The 25,385-nt window shown below is 41.6% G+C and overlaps 1 protein-coding gene across 1 annotated transcript; it reads right to left on the bottom strand.

Moving 5' to 3' along the window:
- Nucleotides 1–1,643: 1,643 nt before the first annotated feature.
- On the bottom strand, nt 1,644–8,051 carry CDKN3 (cyclin dependent kinase inhibitor 3). The gene is made up of 8 exons (XM_062618460.1): nt 8,007–8,051; nt 7,818–7,903; nt 7,071–7,126; nt 6,371–6,415; nt 4,801–5,023; nt 3,881–3,912; nt 2,963–3,066; nt 1,644–1,734 (listed from the first exon to the last, which is right to left on the bottom strand). The coding sequence occupies exons 1-8, from the start codon at nt 8,016–8,018 to the stop codon at nt 1,648–1,650; spliced, it is 645 nt and encodes a 214-aa protein (XP_062474444.1). The 5' UTR covers nt 8,019–8,051; the 3' UTR covers nt 1,644–1,647.
- Between the last annotated feature and the right edge of the window lie 17,334 nt (nt 8,052–25,385).

The raw sequence follows: 25,385 nt of genomic DNA on the forward strand, positions 1-25,385 counted from the left end.
AGTGTCTGGGTTCAAACAATGTGTTAATGGAGAGCAGTGAATTTTAAAACTCACAAAGCTGCAAGACCTACTTCAACTCACAGCCACCACTGATGTGTCAGAGTCTCATGGCACAACTTCTGACTTGGAGTTACCAAAACTTCATCAAAATGACTTGTGAATGCTTGAGTTGCTGTGGCTATAGGGAAGTGCTGGCTGCAGGTTTGGGGAGCACAGGAAGGTGCTGGTGTGGGGCAGGTAACCAGCTGTTTCCTGAAGCACTCAGCAAGGAAAAAGGCACTTAAAATTAACTGCAGGGAAACAGGAGATAGGAGGACAGTCGGGATGCTGACACATGACTGACAGCAGCCACAAAGTGACCAGCCAATGGGCAACAGTTCCTTGACATCGCTTGTTTGTCTAATAACGGAAGACAGTGTGTTTCCTGGAGCCAAAACTTACCTCATAGGGCGTCACAGGATACCCAGATGCTTGTTGCTTCCTCAGGATGGAACACAACTAATTTAAATGCTTTGTTCAGGAGCCTGTTCATCTTCCCTGATCTTTACAAGTGGAGATAGTTAAAGAGAAGGGATGTGGACCATTACAGGAATCTTGCTGTGAAGCTCTCTTCAGCCTACAGCTGTTTATTTACTTTCTCTAGCATTAGTATGCAGAAATGCTGTACCAGAAACTCACTCACACAGCTACAGGGCAGCAGCTCTTCCTACCACATTCATGTAAAACCCCACCTGCTTGGTTTGTCACAGCTCTTCAGTACAAAACCTCCTTTGGGAATGAGGGGTCTCATTCCTAAGTCGCACTGAACACACCAAGAGCAGAACTGTAATGTTTCAGAATGAGCTCTTACTAGTTGAGAGGAGCAAGCACTCCAGCAGGAAGCTTCTCATACTTGACTCTCATTCAGTTTAAAGCTACAGCCAAGGGATTTTATTTTTTTTTTAAACAGTCCCAGTGTAATGTTTATCTAGCTATATTACCCCAGCATGACACACTTACAAAGGCAGCTGAGGAGTAACCCTTCACTTCCTCTCCTTTTCCCTCCCTGACACACTGCAGTAAAAGCCAGCCTATCGGCACCAGAAGTCTGCATATAGCTGTGAGGAGTTACAGGCTATTCTGTTTTCTCACAGATCCTACCTTCACATCCAATAGCTTCTCCCAATTCTCACAGTATATGAAGTGGAGATGTAAATCAAACTGAAATGTAGTTGCTACTTTGCCAGCCTACCCTCTCTTCTGCTTAGAAAGTACACCCTTTGGAAGCACCCCTTTGGACCTCAATATGAAAATATCAGTGTACCGGTTCAATGGCAGCAGATGTGTGTGGCTGGTACCAAGTGATGGTAAAAGTGAAGACATTGTGCAAAAGTCATTATAATATTCCAAAGAAGTGCATGAGATGAAGCATGTAGGCCACCCTCAGAACAGCAATGAACACAAGTACACAAGTACACTCCCATGTGTTTTTAAGGCCATGCATATTAAAAGCTACCAAATAGAGAAAGATGCTGATTTGGAAGCAAGCAGCTGTGTCATACATGCAGTACCAATGAGGAAACTGTAAAGGTCAGGAGCGAGGTGTCTTGCCCAAGTGTCTCCCTGCTGCAGCCATGTAGACACAAAGACATACCGTGTTGGTATTAGTTATCGCGACACCGATCTCGGTGTTGTATTCTTTGTCACCAGGTGTGCAGCCAGGTTCTCTCGGAAGTCATGGAGGTAATTGTATTGCTGAAAAAGCACAACCAGATTTGCAGTTGAGTGCTCAGAAGAGGCAGTACCCATCTTAAAAAGCTTTTTGATATCCCAGGATGAAAACTGCACCCTCTAGTCCATTTATTTTTTCTTCTTGTGCTGACTCCAAATACTCTGTGATTTTTCACCATCAGACAGAAGTTACATGGATCTTGGCTTGGATCCTGTGGTTCCTCATAAAGGCTACACATGAGCTCAAGGTGACACAAACCATGGCCTCATAGGTGGGAGTTTTATGTCAGAATTCAAAGCTCCTTTAATTGGGTCACCAAGAATATTAGTCTTTCCATAACGAGTCCTTGATGTGGAACACAGCTAAGTATCACGTACAACAGTTTGTAGTAAGAGTTCTTAGGTCAACTCATACATCATATGCTCAAAAAAGTTACGAGTTCAAAGTGAAATAAAACCACTGCTTAGCAGAAGCTGAAGGACAGATCATCTGACCCAAGTGTCTGTGAGGGTTTCTCTTCAGTCAAGGACACAAGCTGCTCCCCACCTGCCTCTTGGGTTGTGGAAAAATGGTTTTCAATGAGTAGTTTAAACAAGACCTGCCTTCCAGAAAGGCTTAGAGCTAACAGAGACAGTCTTTAGGCAAGTCTTTCTCTTCAGAAACTACTATCTTGTAAACTCCTAAAACGTCAGATCCTCTTTCCTGCACACAGAACTATGTTAAGAGCATTACCTCTAGGACTCCTATCGACAGAAAATATATAAAGTAGTAAAACCCATTATGCTCAGTAACTTAGGCCTCTGTCCATGTAGGTTTCACCACTAATGCTAGGGATACTTCTTTAAAAAACCTGCCAGTAGGTTGATGTGATAGCTACAAGAGATGAACATGGCTGGGTTAGGAGAATGGAACAAAACCAAGGCAGAAAAATCAAGCAGGTGTCCAAGTTGTGAGTAGAATGTGAGCAACAGAGAAAGAGAGAATAGTTGAGTTATGAGCAGGGGTAAGAAGAAAGCAGAAACTTACTAATGATGAAGAGCAGACAGGCAGAACAGCTGGTGAATTCAGCAGGGCCAGACCAAAACAGAATCAGCATGGAAGTAGAAAGCTAGAAGTAGCTGAACCCTGGGCAGCAGCAGGGGCATCAGCTGTGGAGTCTCTCAAACAGAGGGATCCCTTTGTGAAGGAAAGGACTGTGCAAGTTCTCCACTCTCATTTCAGCACATGCATTGCCTGCTCTAGCTTCATTACCTTGATGGTCTGTATCGCCCCAGATCCTCTCAGGTTTCTGAGGCTGTCAATCACTTGCTGAGGTGCCAGAGCATCCGAAAGCTGAAGCAGGAGACATGCAGCTACTGTAAGAGAAAGGTACAGACACACACATGCTGCTGAGCACCTCCCACTGTGCACTGCATCACTTCTGCATGGCTTGTTTCATGAAAACCACTCCAGAAAAACTCAACTTTGTCACAACAGGGTCACAGATCTGTTGGATCTTTTGCTGAATGCTGTTTCTTGACACTGGCCTTGTTCACTTGCTGCTCCTGCCTAAGCCTACAGGAAATTGGTGAAAACCCTTCCACTGTTTCCCCCCTGCAGCATTTGGGATGCAAATCCTAAGCCCTTCAACAATCACAGTATACACAGTTAATTCCCCTTTGTGTCTTCTGATCACATTTGCTGAACTGATGACCCTGAAAACTTTAGGGGAAACATTGCACTGAGGAAAGATGCAGAGGAATAGGGTCACCTCCTTTTCTTGAAGAAAAGTTCAGGGAAAAGTGCAATCCCATCAGTCAGAGAACAGTAAAATTTGCAGAAAAAATGGAGAGTCAGAAAATATGAGAGAACTTCCCATCAGCCTCACTGAAAGACTGACCCTGCCTGACCCTCCTCAGCTACAAACTCAGGTCTATAGCATGAAATACTTATGTCACTCATCCCCAAGGGTTTCTATACAGGCAGCTAATGTTACTACCATTTGATAGTACCTTTCACAAAAAATGAGCCCAAATATATTAACTAGCTCGCTACCTGTAGCCACAGTTTTCAATGTAACCACAGGAAAGCTTCAAGCAGAATTTGGCTACTTTAGACAGAGCTGTCTCACAAGAATGAGTTTGTAAGATGGGTTAGTCAGGCACTGAGAAGGGGAAAACAACTGCTTACTGAGACATGAGCGTCCAAGGCCACCATAACAGCTGAAAGAGAAGAAGACATTTGGTTGTAACAAGTAGTACACTGCAACACACAGAGCCCCCATAATTCATAGATAATTCTTGTCTCAATATAATCAAGAGGAGCAGTGGTGCAACAAAGTCAGAATAGGAATGTCTACAGAAATACCTACAAGCCTATCTCCATTTATTCTTCAGACCTTCCTTAAGTAGCATTTTTCTAGAGAAACCATGGTTTTAACATTCCCCTTCGTTGATGGGGATAGTCTCAGTGGCACAGGAAGCCACAAAACAGCATGAAGATGGACACCCTCAATTTTCTTTCTTTCCTGCTCCACTTTAAAGCTTGGATGATAGCTGTGAGCAGGGTTCTGCATCAGCAGGGAGCCCAAGGACTCCATTGATATATGTGTGAGAGCTGTCAGCAGAGTCATGCACAGAACTTGGAAAGCTCTTCCCCTCTACTTCAGCTACAGGTGTCCAAAGAAATAACTTTACATGAGTGTCATGCAATTTAAGAGTGAATTTTGCACTGCTGGAACCCTTAAGAGTCCCTGTTAAATAGCTCAGGGGTGTGGTATCCTCTGAAACAGCTGCTTTAGTTTACAACTCATATTGTATCCAACTCGCATCCAGCTAGGCTAGCAGCAATGAGAAACATGGTGCCATCCAACACACACGTTGAAGGGCTTGCTGGACAGAGTTAAGGGGAAAGGAGAGATTCAAATCTTTCAAATGACAAAATAGCTCAAAAAGGTGCACAAGAAGAAACAAGCGGTTTTTCCACAGCTTGAACTAACCCTAAAGAATACAACTGTTTGAGAGGATTCTGTTTCAGCTGGTCACACATCTACAGAGAAGCTGGTTATCTTTTACAGAACATGGTGTGAAAGAGAGGCAACCAGAACCTACTGTATGATTGTTTTCCTGTTACTTTCCAGGCAGCTTCTGAGCTCTTCCAGGATTTTGCAGCACTTTGCAATGTCAGGAGCATCCCCATCAGGAATAGGATAGTGGTGCACACAGATCCCATGCTGTTGGTAGGCATCTATTAGGTTTGGTACTCGATATTTTAAGAGCTCTCCTCTGGTACAGAGCACAAATATATCCTGGGTACCACAGCTCTTTAGTTCTTCTGCAAACAGATTAAGATACTTGCAAATAAACCAATGCTTGTCAAGTTCAAGGATAAACAGATAAGCTACTTGGTACTGATTCTCTTGCTTAATCTTTGAGGTTAAGCCAACAGAAGTCAGCAACTTTGCTTTGAGCAGCATTTACTTCTACTGAGTCTCTCCCACATTTGCTTTCAGGTAAGCCATGAGAGGCATTTTCTCAGTTCAGAGTGAGTCTTGAGACAAGCCTAACTAGAAGGCATGTTGCCATTTGGAACAGTCTGTTACTGCTGCTAGCTTAAGCATTATTCTGTCTTGTCTCCAGCTGTGGCTGTGTCCAAACACTATGGTGGTTTTGAATCTTAGAATCACAGAATGGTTTGGGTTGGAAGGGACTTTAAAATCACCCAGCTCCAACCCTCTGCTGCAGGCAGGGATGCCTTCCATTAGACCAGGTTGCTCCAAGGCCCATCCAACCTGGCCTTGAACACTGCCAGGGATGGGCAGCCACAGTTTCTCTGGGCAACCTGTGCAGCACCTCATCACCCTCATAGTGAAGAACTTCCTAATATCTAATCTAAATCTCCCCTCTGTCAGGTTAAAGCAATTCCCCCTTGTCCTATCACTACATGCCTTTGTCAAAAGTCCCTCTTCAGCTTTCTTATAAGCCCTTTTTAGGTATTAGAGGGCTGCTATTTTTGTTTTGTTATTACTTTCTGCTCTTCTAGTGTCTATAGATGAATATCCAGCACAAATCTTTGCATAATTCCATCTTTTCAGTCCCAATCTCACTTTTCTCTGGGAAGAAGAGATTACAAGTTTGTAATTCATCTTGACCCTATATGCTTTGAAAATGCTGTCTCCTGCACATGACTTAGCAGACCTCATGGTTACTGTGAAAGATACAGAGATGTCTTTCAGCTCCAGCCTGGAAACACCCTGACTATTCAATATTTGGTAGAGAAGCCACAGAAAAAGTGGCACTGCACACTTTAAAATTATGTCTAGTACTCATAAGTGACTGTGCTAACATATTTGCTGTATCTTCAAGCAGTGTTACTAAAACTCAGACAGACATTGCTGTTGGACATACCCCCAGCAAGACTTTGTAAATAACTACCTTGCATTCATGCAATATCGTGGCATGTACGTAGACAACTATAGCAACCACTGTAAAAGCATCAGGAAAACACCACTGGTTTAGATACCAGGTGTCTGGATCCTTATGCCCAGATTAGATGAACAGCAACTCCAGCAGTCTCCAGACAAAGTAAGCCTCTAGTAACTTATGCTTTCAGTTTACCTGTACATCTTTCTTGCTGTTACATGGAAATGAGAGGTACTTACACACTGTCCAGAAGACTCACCTATATCTTTCTGAAGATTTCTTCTAATATCTTTAAACCTGCAACCTAAAACAAATGATGAGTGACAATTACCACTGCGGCTAAGTGACATTTATGGAATGGCCACAACAGATGAAGAATAGAGCACACATAACCTCCCCCCCAAACGAAAGAACAAAGCCACACTCCAAGTAAAACACAGTTCTTGTTTTTGCAAATAGATCACTAGTGCAGAAGTCAGTTTAAGCACCATTATCTGCTTAATACTGTAATGTGATAAGATTGAAAACATCTGTCCAAGGTTTTAAGCTGCTATGCATTTTCCAGATAAAAAGTTTAGAATGTTATAAATCTAGGTACAATTATGAAAATAAAATAAAATACAAAAGCCTCACAAAACACAAACAAAAAAAAAAAAAGAAAAATGGCTGGATAGAGATCACTTAAGATTGTCTAGTTGACTGATAGGAAAGTAAGTTTCCTGTTCTGTAATACTCAGCACAAATCACATTAAAAATTCTCCCTCTTCACTATTCTCTTACCACTCTGCCGTATGATCTTTCATCTAAATTAGCTTTAGTATTTCTGAAACAATTATTCCAGTGGTAGATTACAAAGCAAGTCACCGCATCCAGTAAATGCAACACAGAACTGTGGGGTACAAGTTATTGCCTCTCTTCAGCTTCATATAGGCCTGCAAATTTTAGTGAATGCTTCTTACCTGGAAGGGAACATAATCCCAGGAACTCAGAAGAGCAGACAGGAGGCAAAGACAACCTGTCAGGAAATAAGATAAAAATTAGAAGAGATCGTTTTATTATTTGAATAGAAATACCTGCCTATATAGGCAGGTACATAGACTGACAGTGACTAGCAAACACTTCCAAAAGTGGAGCTGGCCCCACATCATAGAATCACAGAATGGTCTGGGTTGGAAGGGACGTTCAAGCTCACCCAGTTCCAGCCCCCCTGCCTGTGACAGGGGGGCCTTCCACCAGACCAGGTTGCTCCAAGCCCCGTCCAACCTGGCCTTGAACACTGCCAGGGATGGGGCAGCCACAGCTTCTCTGGGCAACCTGTGCCAGCGCCTCAGCACCCTCACAGGGAAGAACTTCTTCCTAATATTTAATCTAAATCTGCCCTCTGTCAGTTTAAAGCCATTCTCCCTTGTCCTATCACCAAATGCCCCTGGCAAAAGCCTCTCTCGAGCTTTCTGGCAGGCACCCTTTAGGTACTGAAAGGCTGCTATTTCTGTTTGTTTCTCTGCAGCAGCACCAACTTAATCCCTTGTCAGGGGCACTATCCTGGCAACTAAGACCTCCGTCCTTGCTCTGACAGGGCACCAGAGCCGAGCAGCGGTTTCCTTCAGGTAAAAGTCTTTCCGTTTTGCAAGACAGGGATTTAACGCTAACTCCTGTGGAGCTTCTGAGGGAAAAGACACCGGCCCCCGCCTCAGGGTACGTCTCACCAGGAAATAAGGAACGGCTTCGTGTCCTCAGCATCGTCTTCATCAGAGGAATCAAAGTCACCCACCAACATTGCGCAGGCCTGTGGCTGGAGGAGAGGGAGGAGTTCACCTGAGGGCCGAGGCTCTCCCCTCGGCTGAGGCAGCGCTGGGGGATCCCGGCCCGGCCATAGCCATGGCCGCAGCCCTCACCTGCTTCACCATGGCGTCGCTCCTGGGCAGCTACCGGTTTGAATTGTCCCCGCCCTCTGGCTTCGCTGTCTCATTGGCTGAGCCCTTGCCCGCCTTTCTCCAATGGAAAACTGTTGCGCACCGGATGCATGGAAAGCCCTCCCAACGGCTTCACGATGGTGCATTCTGATTGGCGAGCAGCGAGGCAGAGGCGGGCTTAAAGGAAAACAAACCGAAGCCTGTGGCTGTCATCTTTGCGCTGATTGGCTGAGGCCGTGCAGTGGGAAGGGGCGGTGTCTCGAGCCCGAGGGCTCTGTGAGGGCCGGGTAGCCGAGGTGCCGCCTTCGTCCTCACTGAATTCATTCGTTAAAGCCAGCCGTGCCTTTCTGACTCAAAAAGGGCGGGAAATAGCCTTTGCAATGTGGTTTGCTTTCACATTGTCCTTGGTCCTTTTCACCTGGGACGCTATTCCTGAGGTAAATGTGCTGGAAAGCACGCAGCAGACATGCGCTCCTTGGCTCCCCGTGCTTTTGCAGCTTTATCATTTTATTTCCATTTCCCTCTACTGGGTTTTTATCAGCTGTGGGGTGCTTAGTGCAGGTGGGGTGTGTCGTGGCTTAAGCCCAGCTGGTAACCCAGATCCACTCAGCCGCTCGCTCACTCTCCCCCTTCCTCCCCTGGCTCCCAGAGGAATGAGGAGGAGAATCGAAAGAATGGAACTCCCATGGGTTGAGATAAGAACAGTGCAGTAAGTAAGGTGTAACACAAACCACTGCTGCTGCCACCAATAATAATAATGATAAGGGAAATAACAAAAGAATACAAGTGCTCAGCACCTGCCGACTGGTACCCAGCCCCACCCAAGCAGTGATCTAGCCTGTCCCGGTAACTGCCTCCAGTTTATACAGTGGGCATGACGTGCTGTGGTATGGAATACCTCTTTGGTCAGTTTGGGTCAGGTGTCCTGTCTCTGCTTCCTCCTGGCTTCCCCTCCTCCCTGGCAGAGCATGAGGCTCACAAAGTCCTTGGTCAGCCTAAACATTACTGAGCAGCAGCTAAAAACATCGGTGTTTTCAGTGCTGTTCCCAGGTTGAAAGTCAAAAACACAGCACTGCACCAGTTACTAAGAAGGAGAAAAATGACTGCTACTGCTGAACCCAGGAGAGGGTGAGAGGAAAAAGCTAAAGCAATGGGCCCTTCCTCAACTGTGGAGCTGTGGAATAAAGAATATACATTCACACAGGCTGTGAGTAAGCAATGGAGGCAGATGGGAATGTTCACTCACAGCACATGTGAGAGCAGGGGTGTGCTTGACTTTATCAGGCTGCAGTGACGTGTGGTGGCCAATTTTTTTGCATTTGCATAGTCTTTGTGTGTGGCTGTGGCCTTTGTGGGTGCAGGGGAGATTTCATGTGGCTCTTAGGTGCCCTGCAGAGGTTTTCGTGTTCAATTCTGGGTGCAGAGAAAATAGGGCTTTCTAAAAGCAGAAAATGTGGAATGTTCGCTCTTTTAAACCATGGAGTTAATGTCAGATATTCTGGCAGCAGTAAGACATCTAGCTTTTGGGACTGTCCAGGCCTCACAGATGTTCTTTCAATGTTGCTGCTTAGATAGCCAAGTCATAACTCTATGCAGAAGGAAAGCTAAAGGTGGCTGTGGTGTATGCCCTTGTGACATTCTGTGGAAAATTCAGGCTTTAGATGTGTTCACCCCGCTCTTGACATGGTCCTCTTCTCAAATGTTATGTGCAAATAGATTTTGGGATATTGTATGGAGGTTTTCATCTAATCCTGAAAGATGGCTTTGGGGAGGGGGAAAAAAGATTCTGGCTTCCTCATTTTTAAGAGCTAGGTTGTTGCCCATGCTTAGAACATTTTAGTAGACCTCTTTTTTTGCATCATTTCTGGTTTATGGTGCCAGTAATTCTGTCCATTTATTAACAGGAAGAAATGCATAAATTGATAGTGTGGAATCGTGCTGTTAAAAACTTTATTAAGGCATTTCTACAGCCTGTGTTCAGACCTGTATAGAACTGTGTTGTGAAGGAACCAGGCACAAACAGTGATTTTTGGCATTGACCTAGAGGATGACATCAAAGACTTTGATAGATCTTGTTTGAAATCAAAAGAATGGCTGTGTACAAATTCCTGACGTGGTTTGGATTTAGTGGGATTCTCAGTAGGATCAGTGCAAGGATCTCCATGTGTGAAGATTTTAGTTTAACACTGGTAATGTTAGTTCCACAGATTGAGGTTTTAATGAAGCTGCTTGAGGAGGATTGTAGAAGCAAATTGCTTGGCATTGCAGGATTTATGGTAGGTTCAGGGAATAAAGAAACATGATGAGAGGCTTGAGAAGACCAGTTTATTAAAACCCAGAATATGATAGCAAATGTACAAAAATTACATTAGTGAGTGTAATAGAGGATTAAAATTATGCAGATGAGCAATGGGAATAAATACTGTTTAAGAATTGAGGCAACAGGAGACAGCCAGCTACTGCAGCTGCAAGCATCATTTTATTAACTTCTAGAGCCACTGTGTGAAAGAACAGGTATGTTAGTGTCTAATTAGCTTGGGTCTCCTTAGAATTTATGTGTAACACTTATACCATTTGATGTAGGTGTGAAATTTGCTGTTTTTTTTTTTTTTCCTCTGTGATTGATTTTGCCTACTTCTGTAAAAGGTATTTCAGACTAACTGTGAGGGTTATATCTTTATGGACCCTCTCCAGCCTGTCCACATATTTTTTTGTACATTGGGGACCAAAACTGAACGCAATCTTCCAAGTGTGGCCTGATAAGCACTGACTAGATGGGACAATAACATCTATATCTCTGCTGGTGATGCTCTTGTTGAGGTAACCGAGCATCCTGTTGGCTTTCTTTGCTGCAGCTGCACACTGTTCACTCATATTGAGTTTGTATTGCAATGATACTAAGTGGCAACAGTGATAACACTTTTAGTTGTTTGAAAAGATCAAAAGAATTCTCTGGACTTCGGGTGCCTTCATGTTTTAGAAATCAGTGCAGCGTTGCATGGAATCTAAAACGGTAATAACAGCAGGTGACGCCAAGGAGCCTGCAAAATGTGTGGCTGGAACTTAGGGTCTGCTGTGGCAGAGATGAATAGGTACAGTATGTAAATATGAAATCTGAACTTAATATAGGGAAATGGTGGGGAAAAAAAACCCAAAACCAAACCTGAGGAGATCCTGTGAGTTTCCTTATTACCTTGGGCATCTTGCAGCATTAAATGACAAATATTATGTTTATTATGACAAATATTATCTGACTGCCTTAGGGTTCTCTGTTTAATTCTTAACTTGAGCTGTTGCCCAGCACCTAAAATTGTAATGTGCTAAACTGTCTAGATCAGCTTGTTTATGGTGTATTTTATAGGAAAGACTAACAGCAGCTGGTCTACAAGAAAGTGCCCTTTTGGCATATAAAAAGGAATGTATCAACATCAAAGCTTTACCTTCTGGAAATTTTTGTCAGTTTTGGAGGCCTGTGCAAAGTGAAGAAAAATAGTCACAGGGATGGGCTGAAATACATAGTTTGGAAGATTTATTTCATTGGTGAGAGAGGGTGATGAAGAAGGTTTGACTTAACCAGAATTTTAATTGGCCTTTTAGATAAACGGTTGGGCTAGGAACTGCTGCCTACAAGTACCAAATGTGAGGGTCGAAAAAAGATCCAAACTGGTCTTAGAGGTGTGTAGCAGAAAGAGAAGAGGCAATGAACAACAGTTAGAATATGGGAAGTCTCTACTTCATGTAAGAAAATAATTGCTTATTGTGGGTGTTGACAACAGTGATTAACGAGTGGTTAGTTTGTATTTACATGGTAGCTGCTTAGGATTATGTTTTTTTGGTTGCTTTTTATTTTGAGAGAGATAATAACACTTAAGTTACACGACATAAGACACTTATGCCTCTAATGCAATGATAAATACACCCCCCCCCCCCCCCAACACCCCCCAGAGGTATTAAAAATAGTTTACAGTGAGGGAGGTTGAACAGCAAGGTTTTCCAAGGAGCACAATCTTCCAGGCTTTAAATACATATATGTAGAATGGGTTTGTGGTCTGACACATACAAAATCTGTAATGTAACAAATTTTGTAATGTAAGAGATTTTTGAAAATCCAGACAGGCCTGATGGTTACCTGAGAGTTTTCTCATTGAGCCAACTCTGACTCCTATGAAAGCAATCCTATTTGGGAGCAATCTTATTTGGGACAAACCTATTTTGTATAAACCTATTTGGGTTTTGGGGTAATTTTTATTTCTTGTTTCTGAGCAAACAGTCAAGCTCCTGAGAGCCAGGTGGCTTTCAGATGTCACCCTGGTTACACCTGGTTCTCATGTCTGTGTGGAAAGACAAGGTGAAGATCTTTATACCCTGAGTTTACGGGTTGTCATATCAGTAGCATGTTAAAATTCTAACTGCTAGACAAATGCAGTTAAGCCTAACCTGGTTTTACTGTCCTTGGGTCAGGGAAAGAGCCCTCATCCCTGAAGACAGTGGAGTGGCTCATATATGTGGTATCTGCTATCTGCTATTCTGCTCTCAGGTTTCTCAGACAAAATAAATAATTGATTTATCTCATGTAAAAGCCTGGGAATAAACTAGTGTGTATACAGAGACAGGCACAGTCTCTCCTTAGTGTGAAAGGAGGACCAAAAGAGCTTGATGGTATATAGTCTTAGTGCATATCTTGTTCAAAGATAAATACCATGCCAAGAAAACACCTACACAAATATTTGTGAATGGTGATTGTCTGCTCCAAGCCAATGTGTTGCTGAAGCCAGGTTCTTTGCAAGGTTTGTTATTTCAGAACATCTACCTTCCTATTCCAAATTTTCTGAGAGAACTTCTTTTCTTCACATCCATGTGGGTTTTCATTGCTTTCCATCACAACCCAAATGCATTTGTGGCTGACGGCTGGAAACAGAAGATTCATGGATTGGCTGTCTTTTCTGTCAATAAAGCTTCAAAACTGTCATTTCTCTGCAGCTTTGAACTGAACCACCCTGCCTACTGAGAATAGCTCTTGGCTTGTAGAGTGACTTACTTGTGAATATAGTGTTATATGCTGTTGCTGCTGCCATAAAACTGGATTTATGGATTGTTTTGTCAGGATAGTACTATGGGATTATGAATTGAAAGAAACACAAAAGGGCTTAAATTCTGTCTAGCTCTGTAAATCCTACTTGTCTATTGAACTGAGGTTTGGCCCTAAAGCTGGTTGATGAAAAACAGTGTTGTAGGTAAATGAAATAGCATTCCATGCAGTTTTATAATGGTTACTGGTAATTGTTAGTGCAGATGATCTTCTACACTTCTAAGCAGGGTGCAGCCTTGCTTTATTGAGACTAATGACGTATCAGGATATTTTGACTTGCAGTCGTCAACAAATCTCTGTTTATTCTGAGTTCAACTGTGAAGCCTTTTGTAGGGACAAAGAAGGTCTAGTGCTATCAGGAGTCGAGAATAGTGTGCAGCTGATGTGAGATGGTGCATGTTTCTTGTCTGCCCTTCTTTTATCACTATTCTGTCATTTATATTTATTTATATGTTTTTTCCTGTTTGTGTTAAATACACAAAAGTTATACCTAATGTGGTAAAGAAAATCTCTGTCATTTTTATTTTGTTTTCATGACTTGTTCTTTCTACAGTGGTCTGTTCATGCCCTCGAAGAGCCTATTTTAGCAGAAATGATTATTTAAAAGCAAGGTTTTTTTTTTCCCCTTTTGTAGGGAATTGCAGACTGAAATTCTGTTGAGTGGAGTAAAAAGTAAAAATACTTTTAACTCAGTTTTTAGCACAGTTTGTTTACAACTTGACTATGAGTCTTACCATAATACAAATCATAGAATCATGCAATGACTTGGGTTGAAAGAGGCCTTAAATATCATCTAGTTCCAATCCCTCTGCCACGGACAGGGGCACCTTCCACTAGAGCAGGTTGCTCCAAGCCCCATCCAACCTGGCCTTGAATGCTGCCAGGGATGGGCAGCCACAGCTTTTCTGGGAAACCTGTTTCAGTGTCTCACCACCCTCACAGTGAAGAACTTATATCTAATCTAAATCTCCCTTCTTTGAGTTTTAAATCATTCTCCCTTTTCCCATCCCTTCATGCCTGTCAAAAGTCCCACTCCAGATTTCTTGTCTTCCCTTTAGTTACTGAAAGGCTGCTCTAATAACCCCAATTCTCTCAGCCTGTCTTCAGGCTGAGAAATAATAATCACAGTTAATGGCAACAGCATGGTAGGTGAGACTGCAACAGTTGTGCCTTCTGCTCCAAAGCAGGTCAGTTGGGAAACCTGTAGGGTTAACAACTTATCTTGTTCAATCTCCTGTAGAACATAAGCAAATGAATTTCACTAAGCCATCTCCATAGGTATTGTTGAAGACTGTAAATAGACAGAAGTATAGCAGTGATGATGAGCTGAAGTTGGGGGTAAATGCAGAGAGAAGGGAGTGACGAACATATGAGAACCCATCCTTGGCAGCATCTTGCTGTGGAGTTATTATTCTGCAGCCATTGAGCTCACTCAGCAGTATGTTTGTGACAGAAGGAACAACTTCCAGGCTGTGACACCACTGAGTTTGCAATTGGTTCTTTAGCTTCTTATCTCGGTTATGTAAAAACTTCCTACAGGTAAGGATGAAAGCAACCTTCTAGTGCCTAAAGGAGAAGACAAGAAAGCTGGAGAGGGGCTTTTGACAGGTGTCTGTAGGGGTAAGACAAGGGGAAATGGCTTTAAACTCAAAGAAGGGAGATTTAGAGTAGATAGTAGGAAGAAGGTCTTCATTGTGAGGGTGATGAGGCACTGGAACAGGTTGTCCAGAGAAGCTGTGGCTGCCCCATCCCTGGCAGCATTCAAGGCCAGGTTAGACGGGGCTTTGAGTAACCTGCTTTAGTGGAAGGTATCCTTGCCTGTGGCAGGGGGGCTGGAACTAGATGGTCTTTAAGGTCTCTTCCACCCCAATTCTGTAATTATCATTCTCCCTAGTTTTACACTCTCCTAAGCAGTAGAGGGCGATCTTGTCTTAAAAATTTAGTCTTTACACTATCAATGCCTCTCTTTACAAATTGTTGCCGAAAGAATGAAGGTTTTTATCTCTAGAAACATATAGGATCAGATGTCTGTATTATTCTCTGTAAAAGTTATCTCTGTTACAGATACCTGCACTAACTATCAGGTTTTACACCACACAGCTATGCTTCTCTATATTAAGTGAGAATTACTGAAGTAAAACCACTGTAGTACTAATGGAGCAAATAATAGAACCCACTGTGCAAGAACACTGTAAGTGTGCTGTATTTGATTAACACCCAAGAAGGATTCTGAAATTAACTTTTTTTTTTTTTTTACTTAGAATAAAAAATATTGAAATAGTTTGATTTGTGAGATGTAGATTAAACTGATATTTTTTACTTTATTTAGTATGTTACATGAATATTGGGTAAACAACATCCTAAATGTGTTTTATCAATGCTTCTGTATGGAAAGCATCTGCCCGTTATCTGTTTACATGGAGATGGCAAATTGAGGCACTAAGTCAGCCTCTAGTATTCAGGTGAGTAATTCTATTGACATGGACAGTTCTTGTGAGTATGGATAGTCTGTATGAGTAAAAGCTAAAAGATTAACTCTCAAGTTACCTAGGAAAAAAAATATGAAGTACATGACTGGGTAGAGAGTTACCCTTCCTAATGTTGGGGGGTTTTGGTGGTAGAGTTTTTAAACTCTTTTCTTAACATATTTTTGTTTTCTATAATAGTTTGTATTCCTGAAATCTCACCTTGAGACTTGTGTGCTAAAGCATTTGGCTGCTATGAAGGAGAATGATTGAACTATTACCGATGGCCTGCCTTGATAAACTTCTTTGTCAATTAATCTGTTGCAAATGCCCTTAGTCTTGACACAGGGTTTTCCTCTCACAGCCCTGTGATAGTTCCCTATGGCTCCAGGATGGAACAATCCTGGGCAGTAAAGAGATTGAGATAATGACAGTCAATGGTGACAGCAGGGCTGGCAAAGCCAGCCTGGGGGAAGAAAGACACATACTTGCCAATAGAAATACCTCCATCCTTTGGGAATTGTAGCTTGGGAATCAAAGCTGACCTCATAGACAAGAATGATGGAGAACAAGCTTTTGATTTATGACTAGATGAAGCTCAAAGTCTGCCCTTCTGATCCTTCTTTACAACACACCTTTTGTATTTTATATGAGCTCTTTCACTTTATTCTCAGAATGTTATCTCTTGGGGTATCGTTTTTAAGTCTTTCAGTGTTGTAATAATTCACTCATCTCCTTCACAGCAGTTTGTGTTTTTTTTTTGTTGTTGTTTTTGTTGGCTATTTCTTAATGAAGCTAAATTCCCTTTTTAGTGTCACAAATAAACTGTCATTTATATTTAACATGACTGATCAGCTGCTTTACTTTTTGATTTTTTTTTCCTGGGTTCTCCTGAAAGCTAAAACAATATTTTCTTTCTAGACTGCATACTTAATTCCACTTATTGCTACTGATGCTTTTGTTGCCTCAAGTGCATATTTGCACTTGACTATGAAAAAAATCATGGTTTTAGTACTGATATTTATGTGTCAGATCCTTAGTAAGATGTTGACCTCTGCCGAGTTCAATGAAGCTATGCTACTTTTCACCACCGATGTCTAATTAAGGCATCCATATAATGATTGGAACAACATGTCTCTGCTGGGAAGTCCACTATGTGCTACCTGGTCACTTTGTCTTATAGGCCTTAAGCAGAATTGTGAACTCTCTGAAAATATTAAAAATATGAATCTGGGTCTAAATCTTAGCTTGTTCTTGTACAAGTTGCCCATTGTTCCTATTTTCCAAGTCTTTGCCATGTCCTCTGTGGTGAGCTGAAGAAAGGGCACTAAAGGGCATAAAAAGCATTACAGTGGTGTCATTTATAAATGGGAAGGGCTGTGACAGATAGTAGTAGTGTAGCTTTCTGAAAAGGAGTGTTTCTTGTATCAGCTCTGTGGTATCTGTGTTTAGGGTGTTTGTATTTCCATATATCTGTCAGTCTGTCTGTCATCTGCCTGCCTGTCTTCCTGACTTATGTGACTATTGATAAATATGCTCCAATGGTGATTAAAAGGAAGTGACCTCATAAGTTTGTCTTTTCAACCACAAAGGTTTGGTTGTAATGTGACATTCCATCCTATTACTCTGGTTTACACCAAATTCAACAGTTTGTGGCCTGCAGATACTCAGTATAAAGAGCAGGAAGAGACTGACCTTGACAACCTCATTTCTCATTCCTTTCTTGTTATAGGTAATATAGCTGAAAATGTGGTTTTAATTATAGTACTAATGAAAACTGAAAATCCAGACAGACACTTGACAAACTCTGGTAGGCTTTATATTACATTTGTGCTAACTACAAAGTATCCAGCTGGGTGTAACATTATATCTCTTTTCCTTGAGCATCCGCCTGACTTAAGCTGTATAATTAATGTGTACTTTGGCTGGAGGTCAGCTTACAGTTGGTTTTTTAGAATTTTTACATTTTTTAAGATGTTGTAATGAAACGAATATGTTTATTACCTCTGTGCCTGCATTCCCCAGGGGGAGTTAATACCTATGGAGGAGCACTGGCTGGGAGAACTTGAATAAAATGCTTCTGCCAGCTGAGTCTGCATCAGAAGTGTGTTTTCAAAAGTGGTGTAAGAAATAGAATCAAAGAATGTAATGTCCACAGATGTGTTTAACTTTGATTCCCCTCCTTTGTATGGTTTGTTGATTTTAAGTTATGACATTGATACACAGTTGCCCAAAGTAGAATTTGTGAAAGGATTTCTTTTATTTCTTCTCTTTTTTCTTTGGAAAGAATTTTGTTTTCAGAACTCACCAATGAGAAACTGATGTTCTCAGCTAGAGCCAAAAGCACTAAAAGTAGCTTCCCTGCCAAGCCCCACCAGTGCACCTTCATCCTGACCTGCCTTAACTCTGCTATTCCAGTCGGGCATCTGACTGCACCAGCATGTGTATGTAATCCTGTTAAATTAAATACTGGTTTTCACGATATGGACAAATGCTCTCTTGGGACCAGACTGAAATTAGCTTTGAAGGAATTTTATTGTGATGTAAGGCAAAGTTGAAATTGGGTTGCAAATGATAAAAATCTGAAGACTTACATGACATTGCTGTTTTCAAGGACCTGGTGTGGAATCTGAAATTTTTCTTAACAAAAATATTAGTATAGTTCTTATACCAAGCTTCCAGAAAACATTTCTGACATAAAAGGAAATGGCTGCAGTGCAGCCACATTCACAGTGGGGGCCACAAGGTGTTTCTCGTAAAAATGAATGCGTAATGATTTTCAAATGACCTTTTTCTGGCATGTTCCTATGGCTGTTAATAGGGTTTGATGTTTTGTGTGAATGACAAAGAACCTCTCTACACAGCCTATCTGCAGCTGTGCCTTAAACTTGTTTGCTGATACAGATGATTTGAAGAAAGGCTGATTTTTCTGTAACAGCCTCTAATTGTTTCTGCTTTCCCTTTTTGCGATCACAAAGGCAAACATGGATGTGGAAGACCCCATAGTTTCTTCTGAAAAATCGGTCATGGGCAACTGATCCAACTGATCAAAAGCTTTTGCCGAAAGAGTAGAGCTAACAGGTGATTGGTTTTGAAAATTGCATTTCTAAAAATGACTGGTGGATAGGGTTCCTGGAAGCCTGTGCCTTGTCCTGGCAGGTATTTGGGAAATTCTGATGCTAAAGTGTTACATTTTCTTTGTTCAAAGGTTGGTATAGACTTTGGAAATTGCAATCTTCTCATACATTTGTATTACAGAAACACTAAGAAGCCTTTCCAACTTCAAGCTCTGTAGGACTAAATGCTACCCTGGCATGCACAGTGACAGACAGCCTTTGTTCTAAGGGCCTGCAGTCTCAGGAGACACTGTAGGCAAACCCCAGTCCCTGTCTTTACCACAGCTGCTTAACTGGTTTTCATAGCATCTCACGAGTGCCCATTTGGCAAGATGGAGGTGCACCAGCATCAATTAAGGGCATTTCCCATTGCAAGGAAGAAATAACACCCTGTCTCCAGTTAGTAAACAGCTCAAAAAGGAATTAAACCAGATGTTGAGTCCTTTTTATTGACACACATGGTAATGCAGCCTTTAAAGTGTCTCTCCTGTGGCTCCTCTAGTCACATTATTTCCATCCTTTAAACATGTAGGAGAATGATTAAGCAACATTACTCCATGCATATCCCATGGTTATGGCTGCATTGTTTCTTGCATGACAGTGTGTTGGGGGGGCAATGTAATATCACTTATCTGTTGTTCCATTAACTGTTACTAGGCAGACTTACAGGACAGAAGTACCTGAAGTGTTTTAAATTTAATATTTGTGCATTATTACTGCTTGGATTGTTTTTTACCCCATGGTGATTTGGACTTTTTTTTCTTCATCTTAACCATTTACTGAATAGTCCTGTTAACCTTAGTGATCCTACCACAAGTGTTTGTTCTCATCTTATTCCCAACATCTGCTATTTTTACCTTATGATTTGGAATTAAGAGACTGATGTTGAGGCACCAGTTCTCCATTTGGCATCAAATACCAGGCACAGACATGAGAATAAGTTCTTTTGTAGAGTAGCTTGGTTGTGAACTAGGCAACCTGCTGCTCAGTGGCTATGGCTTTGCCACCTAACCCAAAAAATATGCTCTGTGCTGGGTGATACTAGCCAAGGTGGGAAGTGCTGCTTTCTTAGTCTTTCCCTGATAAACTGTCAGCAATAGAGGTCTTAAATGGTCCTGGTGTGGAAAGGACCCAAGACCAGCAAACCTGTGGAACTGTTTAAATCACACACTATAGATGTGATGCATTCTCTAAGTCAAGGCTGGTACTAGTACTGTATACTGCCATGCAAGTAGAAGCCGATGGGCCTCTCTACTAGAATTGGAAGCAGCTACTTGCTCAGCTGCAGGTAGTAGAAAAAACATTTTGTTCTGTCTGGGTTTTCTGCACTGAGTCTGGAGGACTCCAAGTTGTACCTGTGTGTCTGTATTTTGCCTCCTTTAGTGACCGGCAATGAGAAGCCATTAGTTAACCTTGAGATGTCTCTTCCATTTTCATTTATTTTTGACATCAGAGGCACAGAGTTCCCACTGAATCGACTCAGATGGAGACAGTTTACTCCAATGAAGGCTTCAGTCATAAGTGTTCTGCATTTGGTCTCCTGTATATCAGCATCACAAGATAAAGCTGTTCTGGGAACATGGAAAAAAGTGTTAAATTTTATTATTTGCCCATTCATACATAACCACATCACAGTACTATCCTTGCTATGTGTGTTTTGGATTAATCATGTATTTATAAAAGCTACAAATCAAAAAAAGAGGGTCAGCATGACAGTATCTTGCGCAGTACCTTTTGTTTTAAATGTTGGTTTGTTGATTTTGACAAGGTGTTCATGCCTTTGTGCAGCAAATGGAATTTACTGGGGTAGATTTCTCAGATGTAGTAGTTTTTTTATCGTATAACATTTCAAAAGAATGGCTGAATGAAACCTGAGACAGTTTTCTTTGATGGGAACAATATTGGAAAACAGTTAGACCTGTCTAGAGTGAAAACACAAATCTACATGCCTTATTTTACTGGTGCTAAGCTCTCTTAGGAGATGAGATGTACCTATGCATGTTTGCAAATGTTTTGTATTTAGATCTCTGGTTTACTTGAGCCTCCAGATCTGTGGAAGTAGATTTTATTTTTTTTAAGTGTGACTGCTATTAGTGTTTTATTTTTTGATGGGTTTCTTATCTGTGTGGGGTACTGTATGTGTGTGTGTATTGATAGGTGCCTATCTACATGGATATATATTCTCAGTTGAAGCGTGCAGGTAGTTAGGCTGCTGACTGGCAGATGCAGTTGGGTGCTTCATTCTCTGACAGAGTTTCATTCTCAAATAACACTGCAAAACTTTATCTGCAGATACTATCAGCTACTGAAGAATGGACTGGGAGCAAAGGCAGGATGCAGTTGCATTTAAACTGGCAAGCGCAGTTTTGGACAGCAGGACAGCTCCCTTTTGACCATACAACTGAAGAGATTTGAATTATCCTCAAAGTTGCTAGCACTGGCTGCCTGCCCCATGGTGCAGAGAGAAAAACATCAGTGCTAGTCCTGAGGCAAGCAGTCTGGATTATAAAGTCAGGTTGTGTAATGTTTTATACTATATGTCATATTAGCTTGAGCCCAGGATTTTCTCTTGATCCAATTTGTACAGATGCATACCTGTTCTCTGTTAATTTACATTATTTAATAGTCACACAGTACGTGACGAAGGACACTGAACATTCACTTCCTGAGCTCGAACTCTGGAGGACAGAAACATAATGTCTCCTAAATAGAACCCTGTTCAAGAAAATGTATTATACACTTTGTTTTCTGAATTGGCCTTTTTAAGTTTTGGAGCTGGAAGAAAGCAAGATTCTCAACACATTAGTCTTGGAAGTATAGCTGTGGATAATGGATCCAAGGATAGAATTTGGCACTAAACACTAAGCATGGTCCTAATGAGTTTATAGGAAGCTATAGAACCAACTTTTTAAAATTAGGGAAAAGAGGTGCATTAAAGTAATAGTCTTCTGTCTGCAAGACCTAAATCACGTAAATTCCAAGATCCATTCTTTCAGCTGTGAAATGCAGAGGAAAATATTTCTCCCATCATCCATCTGTAAGCTTTCACTTAATGGCAAACTTTTGGGGTAGATGCTGCTGCTTACTGTGTTTGCACAGTGCTTTGTACACTGCTGCTCCAGTTTTAGTTAGGGACTTCTGAAAACGTAACGCTGAACAAGGATGCCAGGCAAGTGCACTTCTACAATTTGCTGCAGTAGTGCAGTAAACAAATTGCTTTTAAAAGCGCAAAGGTGTGTAATTTCGCCAAGTGATAGTTCTTATAGTAGGGATGGACAGTTGAGCACTAACCCGTGGTAGTGTAGATTCAGCAACAATATACTTTCTGGTACTTTGAATTACGATGCAGGTGGTGGCCCCTGAGTTGTGTGGAATTGCTTGAGGCTGGCTGATGGGCTATTTTGTACCTTGGATGCAGAGGTTTTATGATGGCCAATACTCTGAAACTCATTCAGGCAATAAATTTACTTGTCTTTGCGTTTACAAGGCAATAAACAGTTGAGGCCTTTGACCTCAACATTTACCAAATACATTTGCAGCACTTGTGTTTATTGACAACTATTTATAGGGAAGTATTTTATACTGAATCTCACATGTGAAAGAGAACAGTTGAATTTTGCAGCTCTTATTCTTCTTCCCAATTTCCATCTCTACTTCCTGTCTCGGATTTACTTTATAGCTGAAGATGCAGGTTAAGGCTGCAAAATGCTAAGTTATTGACAAAGCAATTAACTTAAAGCTTTGTGACAGATTTTTAGAACTTTATATTTTGGATGACAGAGATAAAGCTATATGTATGCTATATTTGCAAGGCATTGTATAAGGTTCATTTTACATTCTCTTATGAACTTTAATAGGCCTTCAATAACTTGAAAACATTCACTTTATTAGGACACGAAGTAAAAAAAAAGAAAATAAGGGAAGTAATACTTGAAGCTCCTTTTCCCTGATTTCCCTGATTTTTGCTGTTTTCTGGTGGGTGATTAGCACCATGGACATTAAGGCTTCTCTATGGATCCAGAATATCTAGTGACTGACTAGTGTTTGCTCTGTATTCATAAAGACCAACTCTGTCCTGCTCTGCAAAAATCTCTACAGTTGAAGATTCCCTACCATTTAGGGATGTGTGAGATGGGGGCACTCAGCTGGGGTTATTCACAACAGTAAGTGGCAGACCAGCTGGGATTTTAACTGGCATGAACTCTCATAGTCCTGAATCTGCTCCAATTCATACCATGGGTTAAATGAGGCACTGTCAGGCCCTGAGATTACTGGAAAGCAGAAAGGTAAAACTGCTTTCATCCCTTCCTGCAACTGGCAGGTGAGCTCATACACGGTGCACCTGAGTAACCGTTCCCAAAACAATCCCTGCTTTTGGAGTTGGCGCTTTTAAAATTGTATTGGCCCTGAGTCAGAAAAATACTTGAGTTAATGTTAAATTTCAGGCATGAAGCATGAGACTTCAGCGTGACTGCTTGTAAGCTTAAAGATAAGCACATGCTCAAGTTCCTTGTTGGAAAATGGCCAGCATAATTTTTATCTTGCAGCATCATGCCTGTAAGATACTCATTTCAATCTGCTGAACTCTGATTGTTTGAGGAGTTCTAGAAAAATAATTTCAGATGCTGTGGAATTACGGTCAATCATTTCTAAATAGCTCACCAGATTCTTGCCCCATGTAAGCTGCTTCATGCCAATTTGCAGTAATAGAGGGTCTGCTGCAGAGTTTTAATCAGGAATCCTTTATGCCTCTTTGCAATTGGATTCTTTTCCTCTTTGCCGAGGTATTTATCATTAGTAACTACAGACCAAGTGTAGCAACATTATGAAATCTTTTAGAAAAGTCATATTTAACCAGATGGTCAGAATCTCAGGTGGGTTACACCAAATAAGTTTGGAAACTAGTGTCCTTCAATAAATCACTACAAATGGGTCCACAGTAAATTGTCATCCAGTATTGATTTTCATTCATGTGACATAAAGAAAATGGGCTTATTCTCTAGAGTGGGTCTGTCCACACAGGAAGAAGTTCATATACAAGATGTTTTATGTATTTGGTATGTTGAATGTTTAAACAAGTAGGAAAAACACATTATCAGTGCACCTCCAGCTTGCCTTGTGAATTATGTTTACAGCCCGTACCACAGATTCACACACTAGAGGTCTGTGGAAATAGTACAATATGGCACTCACTCACGTTAAGGTGGTGACAAACTGGAGATCTGGGGCAGGACACCACTTTCTTGGCACTTCCGTTGTCTGCTTAATGAAGTGGCAGTGACATTGGGCTGAGGTTAAGGTCCTCTGATAGGGAGGGTGGGGGGAGAAAGCCCTTGCTATTGTTGGGGTGAGTTTTGGATGAGTACCAAAACCTTCTTAAGGAAATCCTGTATGGGGTGCCTAAAGGCTGCCTCACTATGGATGTTTGGCTAAGCTCACTGTGTGGGAGGGAGTATAGGCCCATCAATCCATAAGAATGAATGCATGCAGCTTTGAGCTAAATATGAGTCAAAGGAGTAAAATGACATGGAGGAGGACAAATCAGGGGGGACATCACATTAGCAGCATGACCATATGACATTGTAAAAGGCAACTTCAGATCTGTCAGCACAACTGTGTGTGGAGCAAGCCAAGAAGCCAGATGGTGTTCCTGACATTGACAGACTTTGCTACAGTTCAGTCTTAGGGCCTTGTGATGTAAATCCCTGCCCCATGTGTGGCCATGGGTGTAGGATCTTGTTCCTGGCTAAAGTAGTGAATACAGAAGAAAGGGAGAAATCTTGTGCTTGCTTGGGCTGATTTATAAACTAAAACCAAATTAACTGGTTTGCACAGTCTATTTAAAAGGGGGAAGGGATGAATTAGAGGCATTTTGTAATACTTAGTGATTTATATATTCAGGTGGCAGCATCTGCCTTCACTATCAGTGTGTCTCTCAGCTGTAGTCCTCTGCACAAATTCTCATTTTAAAAAGCATAAGAAATACATATAATAATTTTAAAAGGAATTGTGAAGCGAGTGACAAGTATACTTAATCTAGCTGCTTTGTCTTCTTTTGCATTTAAAGTAGTCTTCCTATTCTCCTTTATATGCATCTATACTAAAAAATTAAGCCTTCTCATGGCAAGCAGCCTGGGTGGAGGAGTCATACTCAGAGTAGCATTTGAGGCCAGTGGGCAGAAATCCCCACTAATTAAGCCACAGACCCTTAAGGAATTCTAACAACCTTTGTATATCCTCCTGGCCCACTGGTTGCCCTCTGGGATCGGTCTCTGTTGCTGTGAAAAGAGTTACAAAGGTGCTCTCCTCTGTGGCCCATGAGGATTACCCCAAAAAACAACAATAAGGAAACTGGGCTGTTAAACTATGAAGGTGGATCAAAGAGCATCTGTTGGTCATAAATTTGCTGTTGAGTCAGGCTATGACCACACCACCCAAGTCTTGGAAGGCAGATGCAGGGACTGCGAGAATGAAGACCTTGGGCCCACTGTAGGAGAGGATCTGGTTCGAGACCATCTTAAAAATCTGAATGTGCACAAGTCCATGGGACCTGATGAAATCCATCTGCGGGTCCTGAAGGAGCTGGCAAATGAAGTTGCTAAGCCACTGGCCATCATATTTGAGAAATCATGGAAGTCAGGTGAAGTTCCTGATGACTGGAAAAAGGGAAATATAACCCCCATTTTCAAGA

This window comes from Pezoporus occidentalis, unplaced genomic scaffold (assembly GCF_034315485.1).
Source record: "Pezoporus occidentalis ecotype Australia unplaced genomic scaffold, CSIRO_AGI_Poc_V1 ctg200, whole genome shotgun sequence".
Taxonomy (NCBI): domain Eukaryota; kingdom Metazoa; phylum Chordata; class Aves; order Psittaciformes; family Psittacidae; genus Pezoporus; species Pezoporus occidentalis.